The sequence below is a fragment of the Drosophila albomicans genome, chromosome 3 (genome assembly GCF_009650485.2).
Source record: "Drosophila albomicans strain 15112-1751.03 chromosome 3, ASM965048v2, whole genome shotgun sequence".
NCBI lineage: Eukaryota > Metazoa > Arthropoda > Insecta > Diptera > Drosophilidae > Drosophila > Drosophila albomicans.
The window spans coordinates 15,800,675-15,812,192 of record NC_047629.2 but is presented as its reverse complement, the minus strand read 5'-3'; the positions used below and the strand labels follow the sequence as shown (position 1 = coordinate 15,812,192).

Genomic DNA, 11,518 nt, shown 5'->3' with positions numbered 1-11,518 from the left:
ATAAAATCTAATACTTTGAGAAAAAACAATTTTTCTTTGAAAATGAAAAAAGAAAAACCAATCTTTTTGTGTCTACAGAAAGATCTTTTCCAAATAGTATCTCATCCAATCTAACACATCAGCTGGTCTCTTTATTGATGTCATTATCGATATTTATTTAAAAAAGTGCCCGTACTTCAACCAGCTGTTTGCATGAAAGAGATAACTATACAGCTCGATTGCGTAGAGTTGCCAAACACATTTACTGCACACAACAAATTGTTTATTATTCAGTCGAAAGCTACACTTAAATACAAAGTGCATTTAAACAACAAACCATATTCAAATAATTGTTTAATATATTGTCACACAAGTAACTGAAGCCTTGTTAGCGAACAAAACAAAAAGCGGCGTGCGCTGAAAAATTAGACAAATAAATACCACGCGACTTAATTTCAGCATACAAATTGTTTTGTTTGCGCTACGGCATTTTGCCCTTTTATTTTCCTCAATTGTATTTCAAAATTGCAAAGCTGTCACTAAAAGCATATAAAATTGGCAAGATAAATAAGCACAGCTCAAAGATGCCGCCAGCGTCTGCGGTAAATAATAATAATGCAGCTGCACAAGCGGCAGCTGCCGAAAGAGCCGAAAAATTGCGAGGGTCACTCAAAGGGTTCATATTAGCGGATCGACAGAGAAGACAAGAAGGTAGATATATGAAGTGCAACAACAGGCAATAAATAATACTAATACTAATACAATCATTTACAGAGTATGAACGACAGGTGGAGGAGTTGCGACTGCGACGCGAGCAGGAAGCACGTGAACGCGAGAACAACTTGTCGTTGGAGGACACACGTGGACAGATCACCAGACTGGATGAACAATTGGCCGACTTGCATCAGAAGAAGCATCAGCTAGTGGTGCAGCTGAAGAAGGTGCTGAACGATGACGAGACGCGCAAGAAGCAGGCCAAGGAGAATGAATTATTTGCGCTGCAGCAAGCACAAGCTCTGCAGGCCCAAGCAAGTGTTGCAACTGCGCAGGTGTTTATGCCACCTGTGCGCTTGCAGCACCATCAAATGCCCATGCTGCAGAAGGCAAGTTCAAATAGAAATCAATATCTTTACATTTTTATAACTTATAATTCCTAACCACAGCCCCCTGGCAGTCAATCCACATCTGTAAAACGTGGTCGCAGCCCCTCGCCGCCTAGCCAACAACAGCAGCAGCATCAGGCGTACTACAAGAGTCCCGCCAGCTATGCGCCACAACAGCAAAGTAAGCATTGCTTTCAATATAGTGAAACACACCTTCTTGTTTTTTGATTAACTGCTTTCTCAGTTGACTAACCAAGATACAAAAGCTGTTATCACTCATTTTTGATTAGCACACGCTCACACACACAAGAACTACTAATCCTCCTTACTAAAACACACATGCACAAGACACATAATTTATTTTCATTTCGTTATTTGTTTACAATTGATTCGCAGAACACGATGACTACCGTCGTGCCGCGGACTATGCTAAAATGTCATGGAACAGTAAGAACAACACATTAATCGTTTTACCCCCTAAGTAGTTAACATCCAAAAAAGCAATTTCATTAGCAAATCGTTGATCCAACCGATTGCCCTTTATCTATCTTTTATCCGTTTGATTTGCAGAGCAAACGCCACAATATCCAAGCACTGGTACCTTGTTCTATCAGACGACAGCGGCGCCACCAACGACACAGGCTCATCAGGTGGCCGATGCACGGCTGCAGTCCATCTACAATTACAGTCTGCCACTGCGACCCGCTTACCACGTAGAGTTGCAGTCGGGTCCAAGTGCAACGGTCAGCAAAGCGCCGCCCGGTTCACAGTCCCCATCCCCATCATCATCACAAGCAGCTAAAGTGTCGCAGCAGCCAATGCAAGTGCTCCACATCAATTTGGATCAACCGCCGCCCATTTCACAGGCCGACCTCGTGCAGGTGCAATCGGTGCAAACGTCCAAGCCGCAGGTGACCATGGAGAAGCTGTCGGATCGCTATCACATTGAAGTAAAGCACGATGGTGTCGGAGTGGGCGTGGCACCGCCGCCGCCACCGCATCTACTGTCCGAGGGTGTTATCTATAAGCCGCACTTGGGAGAGCTGCCGCTGCACCCGAATGTGCTGCAGATAAGCACAAGCTCAGCACAGGTGAGCAGCCAACATATAACATTCGTATAAGCAATTTAATTCAATTTATTTTTGGGGCTGCAGAATCCCAAGGCGTCGGGCAGCATTACGCAGGGATATGCGCCAGGACGTGGCGCAAGCGCTTATGATCAGCAGTTGGCCAGACAACAACAGTTGGCCATGCTGCCAGGACAACCGGGCGCCGCATCCGGAGCTGGACAGCCGCCACATGGCCAACAGTTGCAGTACTCGCGCCGCTTGTATTAATTCTACTACGTTAATTGCTAAGCTCACGCGTAATTTTACAATTTTAATATGGATATAATTTTGATTTGATTTAATTCGATTGATTGATTGACTAACGCGCTGCTTTGCAGCAGCAACGAAATAAAGCACACAACTATGGCGTCCCTATTTTCCAATGCAATGCTGTTTTTGTTTACATTCACATTCCAGTGCAATACTGGAAGCAGTATCAGTGTGTGTGCTGCACAAATATCAACGTCCGGTGTGTAGTGCTAAAGTGCCGTTATAAACGAACCGGTTACGCATGCCTGTGAGAAAGTGTTGTGATTGCCTTGCAGTTTGTGAAGTACACGAACACATACACATGCATAAATGCATACTCACATGTATATAGTGCATACATAACAGACTTGTTCCACCCACCAACCGAGCTTATTTATTGCCCAAGTATGTACATATGTCTGTGTGCATGTGTTTTTGCATTGATTGGATATGCAAACTTAATCTTTATGTAAAAAAAATGATCGTTATTCTACGAAATCCCACTGATAGCAGCAAAACTTGTCAAATTGTTTGCGCAGCTGTGTTAAATTTGCGGAAACATTTGAATGCTTTATAAGTAACTGTGGGTGCTGTTACTTGAATACACATACAGACATATGGATGTACATATATGTACATACTTAAATGTACTTGGGATGTTCATACTTGGGAAAGCAATTTGCGTATTAAACGAAGCGAAATTATTCGCATTTGACGTAAGCACAATCATTATCAGATGGGAAATCTCAATCTCTACTGAATTCCTGGGAAATTGGATGCACTTTCGCAGGGTTCATTTAAGTACACATGTAAAACGTGAATTAAATGCTAATCTCATTTGATGTCAAGCACTTTGAATAGTATAAAATATTTCCCATTTTTTAGTTGTTCGGAAATCGTAAACAAATGATTCATGAAATGCGTGCGGACATCATGGAAATTCATTTACATATGGCCCAGGGTTAATTGTACAGTGCGATCTCGTTAATTGGATTTGGCGACTGTGACGCCGCGACACCAAAATAATGAAAATATGTACATAGATACTTGTTTATCTGCATACTATGTACATATACACGTACATACATATTTATGTATACATAAATATCTATCTATAGATAAATACATCAAAACAACTGTGCTTATGCTGAACGTGACGAGAGCAAAACAAATATGTTTTCAAGCCACGTTTTGTGGGATTGGATTACGCAAGTTACAATAGCTTGTAAACCTGTTTTTGTTGTTGTTTTCACGGTATAGTTCTTATTGTTGTTGCAACAATTATTGTTGTTTTGATGTCAAGGAAAACGAAACCCAAACGATTGCAATTCGAAATATCAAGTTCGAGCCTAATGCAATTAAAAGCGGAAGCCGAGCTTTAATTGAAACCCAAGTTATCTATTGTGGGTGAAACTGTAATTAATATTTTTATAAAACATATTGGTTACAAAAGCTTTATCAACAAGCAAAACACGTTTTCTAACTTGGCGCCCAAGTCTGCAGAAATCACGTTCAAATAAACAACAATAAAACGATGTTCAGCTGCATCATATGAAACGAATTAACATAAATAAACAAATAAACAACAACAGTGTTGTTGTTTAGTAAGACTAACGCAAAAGTAACGTATTTCTACGTTTAAATTATGACGTGACAAAAAAGGGCTAATGCAATTAAAAAGTACAGCAACGATGTCAATGGCTGTGTGTGTGTGAATGTTTTGGGGTTGGGGAAACCATGAATACAATCAAAATAAATACCTAGTGGGAGCCGAATGCCGAAAACGCCGACGTTTCACGTTGGCCGTGTCGTTGGTGTGAGAGTCTGTGTGTCCGACCGACCCAACGGCCAAACGACCGACCGCATGAAGCAACAGGCGGTTGTTGTGGTTGGTGTCTGGCGGCTGATCTCAGTCTGAAACGACATCGACAACAGTTCATAACGTAGCGCGCGCAAAAACAAATCGAAAAAAAAACAAACGGAATAAGGTGTGTGTGAGTTTTAAAAACCGTTGGAGCTTGTGTTGGTGTGCGTGTGTGTGTGTGTGTGTGTGTGTGCGTACGTGCGTCTGTATGATCCTTAAGTGTTGCAAGACGTTCAAGTTTTCAAGTGTTGAAAAATTTAGTTAGATCACCAAGCATTCATTTGCCATCCCACTTGCACTCAGGCGTCGCCGGCAAGCGTGAATGTCAAATTGTGTTCAACTGACTTGTCGCTTGCTTCGTGTATTCATTCTCCCAAGCAAAACATTAAGTCAAACCAAAACGGATGACAACAAAAAATCCCAAATATACTTGTGTATAGATAGATATATATGTATATCTTATAAGTTTAGAACGTATATATAACCAAACGACGCGAGACTGTTGGAGGACGTTGTGTTTTTGCGTTGCCGCTTTGCAGTTTATTTAAAAGTAAAATGATGTCATTACAAATTGCATAAAATACTCTCAACGTTCCACTCCTCCTCCCTTCCCCATGAACTAGGCGCAAGGGTACTTAATTGAATACCCATAACGAAATGGAGTCTGCGAAAAGCTTGTTGTTGGAGAAGTACCATGGATTATGTAATTACCTGGAGCGCGACACCGTGGGCAGTGAACTGGCGATCTACGGCACCTCAACGCTAATGTTGCTGGTTGCGTATATGAAGCGCAAGCCCGCTTATCTCGTGCGTCAGTTCAAGCAGCCGTCGCATATTCCCGAGCGGATTATCAATGAACGCATCATGCACACCGGCACCATACGTGGAGTGCAGCAACGGGATCAGGACACGCTGCTGTTGATCAAGCACAGACCGCTCATACCGATCTTTACCAGTCGCGATCGCTTGCTGCCCGTCAAGCTGCCAGGAGTGCGCGTCAATGCCAACGGCTATTCGTGGCTGCAGCAGTGTCTGGTTGGACGTGAGGCAACATTTTTACCACTAAACAAGAGTGCCAAGTCGCAGGATTATGTAGTGTGCCAGCTGTGCCTGGTGCATCCTCCAAAGGGCAACAACCAGCTGTTGGATGTGTCCGAGACCTTGTTGAAACTACGTTTCGCAAAATACGCTCAGGATGTGGCGGCCGCAGTCAAGCGGAATAACAAATACTATCAGCATCTACGTCAGGTGGAGCAAACCACAGCCAGCAAAGAGGCGTGGCTGGCGTTTATTTCGCGTTATCCGTACCTCTGGCAGCGTTTCAATGAACTGAAGGCATCACTGCTGCCCAAGCAGAAACTGTTGCCGGAGTTGGTGCGCTGATCTCACTGATCACACACGTCTCCCTCCCATCATTAGTCATTAAGTGAAGACAACGTTGAACGTACATTAAATATTTGTTAATTTAATTATAAGACGACTTCTCGCGTAGTGTCGCACAAATCCAACTTGATCCCAATCGAATCTGAGAACGTGACATTCTCACGATTTTCACAGGAGTGCAAAACGACGCAACGAACACATGAATTTGGTATAAACAATTGTTGCTATTGTTATTTTGCTGTATGACATAAAAGCTCGCGTATATGTGTGAGTCCGAGTGTGTGTATGTGTGTGACGTGCGTACGTGAGCGAGTGCATTTTACTTTATATACACTGTATATATATATGTATGCTTGAAAAAATAAAATGTATCACTATGTATATCATACTATGCCATACATAACGTATACTTGATATTTCATTTCGTATACTACATTTCTGTGCTCTCCTCAAACAACAGTAAACAGCTCGTAGCTCTTCAGTTCTTCAGTTGCATCAACGAATCTCAAACTCGATCAAAATGAGCTGCGGAATCTCTATGGTCAAATATATACTATTTATATTCAATTTGCTGTGTTCGGTGAGTAAGAAAAGTGTTTTTATTTTCATTTATATTCTATGCTTATTTTGCTATGTGTGAGCCAAACATAATTTTTATAATTATGATATCATTAGCTGCTTTAGAACAGGTTTTCTTACAAATATTTGCTTACAAATACAGTAAAACTAATAAAATCAGTTAACTATTATAAGATTGTGTTAGTTGATTTATATATTCTTAGCTATAAATAGATATTTTCAAATGAAATAAAAGCGTTCATTTTTATTTTTAACACGGTGAACGTTTTAGTTGTCGCGAGGTTTCACTGTACGTTGTTTATCTTAGGAGCTCTCAAGAAAGTGAAGGCAGGCCTACAACGCACAACGAGTATTTTGACAAACCGGTTTTACTCGAAGAATGTGGCAATTCACAAAATGTTTGTTTCGGGGCTGTTGCCCGCAGCTCATCCGAATGCAGAACTCGTTATTAAAATTGGGCTAAAGCTGAACTAAATATGTATACATACAATACAGCTACTTTTTGCTTATATTATTTATTTTGATGTCGTTTATTTTGATTCTGGTGATTCTAGAATTAAACAGCTTGCACGAGGTTAACCAGTAGCTGCAACAGGTTTCTAACAATGGCATTTCCATTTGTTTTGCAATTGTTGTGCGCTTAGCTTCCATGACGACTGAGAACTGTACACAAACAACAAAACCAGTTCCAAGTCCATGCGACATGAAAATATTTATTGTGGGCTGGGAAACTTACATACTATATGTGTATTACAAAGTAAAATAATTTATAGTCAAGTCACGTAAAAGCAGCCAAATATTGTGCAACGGAAAATGGAAAATTGCGCAATTATAGGGCGAGGGCGTCTGTGACGCGTCAGCGCTTAAAATAGCTGCCTTAATTAAATGTGAACTTGGCGTATATAATCTATCCATCTATTTATCTTTCTCTCAGTCAGTTTGACGGATAGTTGAAAAGTTTTGGGGCTAAAAAACATTTGCATTTCTCAACGCATTATGAGGGGGCAAATGAAATGTGGAAATGAAAATTGGGCGGCGCCGCTTTGGACGTTGACAGCACCCTTGAACTCATTTGGCATGAACTGTGGGTTACGAGTATTCGTGATTATAGAGTGCCATTCCATTCATTTATGAGTGCTTAGTTATTCCGTCATCATCCGACTGATCTCAATTCAATGTGAAATAAATTGGGCGAACTAATCATCATTTAATATAGGTCAACATGCGAGTTCATGTTTAATTAATTACTGCGGATATGGGTTTAAACTGTGCTTATCAGTCGGATATCTTAGAATATCTTTTACTCATAGCGACTCTTCTTCACTAGTTCAATATACGAAATGTTCAGTTGCTGACGTCTGTCGTGCCAAATCAATGCAAACAGTTGCCCTTAGCATATTTATTTGTTAAGGTTATCATTTAATCTAAATTGCCTAATTCAATAGCCATAGTATTGATTAGATATGCCCGATGATAAGTCGTTCGAACTATTCACAATTGTTGTTGGTGCCATGCACTGCAACAAAAAGATAACGATGAACGAGACAAAACAATTCAGTTACTTTTATTTAGAATTTAATCGTAACTACTTAGTTCTTTGCGTGTTTGAAAAGTATGCAGTTGTTAAAAAAAATAATCAATAAATTTGTGTTATTAATACTCTAGAGAATTTAGCCGAATTTAATTAATTTATTGTTTAATGATATCATTCGATTTGAATTTTGCGCTCTGCATAGCAATTGAAAGCTTTAATGCGAAAGCTTTCATGTCTAGCGGCTACCCAATGAGCATTTTGTGTTGTCCAAAAATAAAAAAGTTTCTATTTATTCTATTTCCCCACAGATATGCGGCATCTTGTTGATAGTTTTTGGAGCACTGCTCTTCAGCAATATCCACAACTTCGATGACTTTAACGAGGCTTTGCGCACCCAACAGGTGCCAGTTACAATGATTGTGCTGGGCGCGATTATATTGTTGATCTCATGGTTTGGCTGCTGCGGCGCCATTCGCGAATCTTACTGCATGTCCATGACGGTAATTTCATTTATTTTCAATTCTTTTTCAATATTTATATTCAAAATTATTCTCTATTTGTGTAGTACTCCATTCTGCTGTTTGTGCTGATGATTGGACAGCTGGCCCTGGTCATTTATATGTGGCTGCAGAAGGATAAATATCTGGTATTCATGGGCGAAGTAGTGGAGAAGGCCTGGGATCGTCGCACACGTCGTGCCGACTACATGGATGCCATACAGATTAGCGTGAGTTCAATAGTTTTTGTGAATATTTATGATATCTTCATGCGTTTTCGTTTTGATCATTTCAGATGAAGTGCTGTGGTCGCAGCAGCTTTGCTGATTACTCCTTCCAAGGCTACTTCCCGCCCTCGTGCTGTCTGGATCCCAACAACTGTCGCCAGGAGACCGTCTTCCGTCGTGGCTGCAAACAGGTCTTTGTCGAGTACTGGGACAGAAATAGTGACATCATCAAGTACGCCGGTCTCGTTATTGCCGCCATTGAGGTAAGTTGCAAGCAACAGCATCTAGATCGGGTTCATGACTCATTTTGATTCATTTGCAGTTTGTTGGCTTCGTGTTTGCCTGCTGTTTGGCGAACAGCATTCGAAACTATAGACGTCGAGTGGACTACTAAGGGACTTCTCTTCACGTCCGGCATTAGGGGATGAAATTGTGGCCTTACTAATTTTAATTGAAACCGAAAGTACGAATCATGTTGCCCAATTTTTTACAAATTATACATATAATTAATGCATAAAATCAATGAATCCGATGGCCATTATAATATTGACATTTACTCTTTTTTTTTTTACAACGCACATTTTAATGAAAATATATGTTGAAATTTATATATTATATTTGTAATTTGCACTGTTTTCCATATGATTGTGCTACCCATTAACTGTACAAATTAAATGTATGCGTAACGAATATTTTTATTTATACAGAATGCAATAAAAACATAAATTTATTATATACGATGTATTCTTGAACTACGTTTTAAATTATTGATGACCCAATGTTGAGTTGGCCAGAAAATGTTGATATTGTCTTATCTAATTCCGTTCGATCTATTTTATTAGTAACTAAAAGGCTAGGCGTAGGTGCTCTTATCTATTTGAAGAAGTTTACCAAATAAGGGGAATAGTATTTATATTGGAAAAATTCTGAAATAATTGATGGGTTACAGCTACTCATCAACTTAAATATTTATTGGAACTTCTATTTGTGGAAAGTTTATTAACTTTTTGTGTACTATTGCTATTATTTAGTATTTATTTATTTTTTTACCATAACATGATAATCCTTTTAGTATCAGTCGTATCTAGTATCAGCTTCGACAAGCTGCCACTCGAGTAGTTAAATCAATATATTAGTGACCATTGACAGGCTATTTCGCCATTGGGAATAATTTGTCTACTTATTTATAAATCTAGTAGATTGGGTTGGGGACTCCCATCGTGTTGGTTTTTTGTCATTTCGAGTAATATTGTACTTGGCAATCGAAAATTGAGTCATGCACTAGGCTTGGCCATCGGAAAGCCGGTTGATGTAGTGCACGATAACTCGATTATTAGGCGATAATTGACCGCGAAAAAAACTGGAAGAAATGTACTTAGAATATCAATTAACGGAAGCGTAAAATTCGAATGAATCAACCAAAGTGTCAATATAGACAATGGCCTCCCAATGACAAGGTTCTCTATTCCTAAGATAAATGCTGATACAGCGTGTCCATGAGTCAGAGATGCTATCTGCCATATGGGTGCAAGTACCCCTAAAATGTGTGCACAAACAAACGACTGTGACAATAAACATATGACGGTTCTACTATATGGCAGGTTGGAGTATATACTCCAAGAGTCGAATCGCTACGCTCTCTATCTGGGTACAATCCGATAAGGTCCATTGATAAGGCCAGAGTAGTACATAGTTGGCACGTTATTCATATATGGATCCTAAGCGTATTGGCCGCAAATTGTTGTTATGTGGCCTGATAAACTTATCAGAAGTTTTGTGGCGCAAAAATTTCATTAATAATGGCCAGATCTGAGCACAGGTATTTTACTTAGACTCGAGCAGTCGAAACGAACGGACTTAAAATTAAATCGAATCAACGAGTTGACGAATTAACGAATTTATCAAAATGAATTGCCTATCCGCAATGTTCAAGTACCTTCTGTACATCCTCAATATAATCTTTGTCGTAAGTATTCGCACCTGGACTATCCGCAGCTAAATGAAATGGATTGGACAATAAATGGATTGCTTGTAATTAAAATGTAAAATTTAACAATTTATAGGCCGGTGGCATACTGATGATTGTGGTCGGTTCCATCATGGTGTCCAGCATTGGCACCTTTGGATCGTTCAGTGATTCGGTCAATGCTCAGACGATTCCCATTTCCATCATTGTCATTGGTTGCGTCATTTTCCTAGTCTCCTTCTTCGGCTGCTGTGGCACCATTCGCGAGAATGCCTGTTGCACGACAATTGTAAGTAGAGAATCGACAAGTGCTCTGGATATAAGGATGTATCTAAATTACATATTTTGACTCTTGTAGTATGCCGTTTGTATGTTCATTCTCTTCGCTCTGCAATTGGCTCTGTCCATTTGGATATTTGTGGAGAATGAGAACTTCTTGAACACAATGAATGATCTGGTTAATAAGGCTTGGTCGGAAAACGATTCCGCCAATGGATATCCCATGGATGCCCTGCAGCTATCCGTAAGTGATGAATTAAAAATTATTTCTGCATCGATGCTAATATTAGATTTCCACTATAGTTCCAATGCTGTGGCAAGGATAGCTACACAGACTGGGGAACGTCTGTTCCCGCCTCTTGCTGTGGCTATACCGATCGCTCTCGTACCTGTGAAGCAGCTATTTACACAACACGTCCACCATGCATTTCGAAATTCAATGATTTCTGGTCCTCCAACACGGATCTCATTCGCTGGAGCAGTCTGATCATTGCGCTCTTCGAGTTGGCCATCTTTATCATTGCCTGCTGCTTGGCCAGCGCCATGAGGAAGCAGCGTTAAGCCAACAAGACGCTTTTCATCATTCACAGATCACCAAAGAAAATGTTCATCAAAGCCATACAGAATCAATAAACAAATAGTTTTAATACTTATAAAGTAACTGTATAAAGTGTGCTGTCATTTTAATGATCTATCGCAAAGCTGGTTGGTTGCCTATCTTATCGTAATATATTATTTTTCTATTTTTT

General features: G+C 39.9%; 4 protein-coding genes across 5 annotated transcripts; all 4 read left to right on the top strand.

Annotated features, from left to right (window-relative positions):
- Window positions 1–226: 226 nt before the first annotated feature.
- On the top strand, window positions 227–2,574 carry LOC117566818 (G protein pathway suppressor 2). Of its 2 annotated transcripts, XM_034246379.2 has the most exons (6): window positions 227–690; window positions 754–1,082; window positions 1,143–1,263; window positions 1,479–1,529; window positions 1,653–2,173; window positions 2,237–2,574. In XM_034246379.2, exons 1-6 carry the CDS (start codon window positions 564–566, stop codon window positions 2,417–2,419), a joined length of 1,332 nt encoding a protein of 443 aa, XP_034102270.1. In that variant the 5' UTR covers window positions 227–563; the 3' UTR covers window positions 2,420–2,574. The 2 variants fall into 2 exon arrangements, with proteins under 2 accessions (XP_034102270.1, XP_051859676.1); XM_052003716.1 differs by lacking the exon at window positions 1,479–1,529 and having other exon boundaries at window positions 228–690.
- Window positions 2,575–4,300: 1,726 nt separating this feature from the next.
- LOC117572697 (23 kDa integral membrane protein) lies at window positions 4,301–9,206 on the top strand. The gene is made up of 6 exons (XM_034255751.2): window positions 4,301–4,428; window positions 6,148–6,267; window positions 8,109–8,300; window positions 8,366–8,527; window positions 8,593–8,787; window positions 8,847–9,206. The coding sequence occupies exons 2-6, from the start codon at window positions 6,208–6,210 to the stop codon at window positions 8,916–8,918; spliced, it is 681 nt and encodes a 226-aa protein (XP_034111642.1). The 5' UTR covers window positions 4,301–4,428; window positions 6,148–6,207; the 3' UTR covers window positions 8,919–9,206.
- Window positions 4,531–6,094, top strand: LOC117572692 (uncharacterized). Its single transcript, XM_034255743.2, has 2 exons — window positions 4,531–4,854; window positions 4,928–6,094. The coding sequence occupies exon 2, from the start codon at window positions 4,962–4,964 to the stop codon at window positions 5,685–5,687; it is 726 nt and encodes a 241-aa protein (XP_034111634.1). The 5' UTR covers window positions 4,531–4,854; window positions 4,928–4,961; the 3' UTR covers window positions 5,688–6,094.
- A 1,141-nt stretch (window positions 9,207–10,347) lies between the features above and the next one.
- On the top strand, window positions 10,348–11,464 carry LOC117572698 (23 kDa integral membrane protein). The gene is made up of 4 exons (XM_034255752.2): window positions 10,348–10,490; window positions 10,588–10,779; window positions 10,849–11,013; window positions 11,073–11,464. Exons 1-4 carry the CDS (start codon window positions 10,431–10,433, stop codon window positions 11,328–11,330), a joined length of 675 nt encoding a protein of 224 aa, XP_034111643.1. The 5' UTR covers window positions 10,348–10,430; the 3' UTR covers window positions 11,331–11,464.
- The last annotated feature ends 54 nt before the right edge of the window (window positions 11,465–11,518 follow it).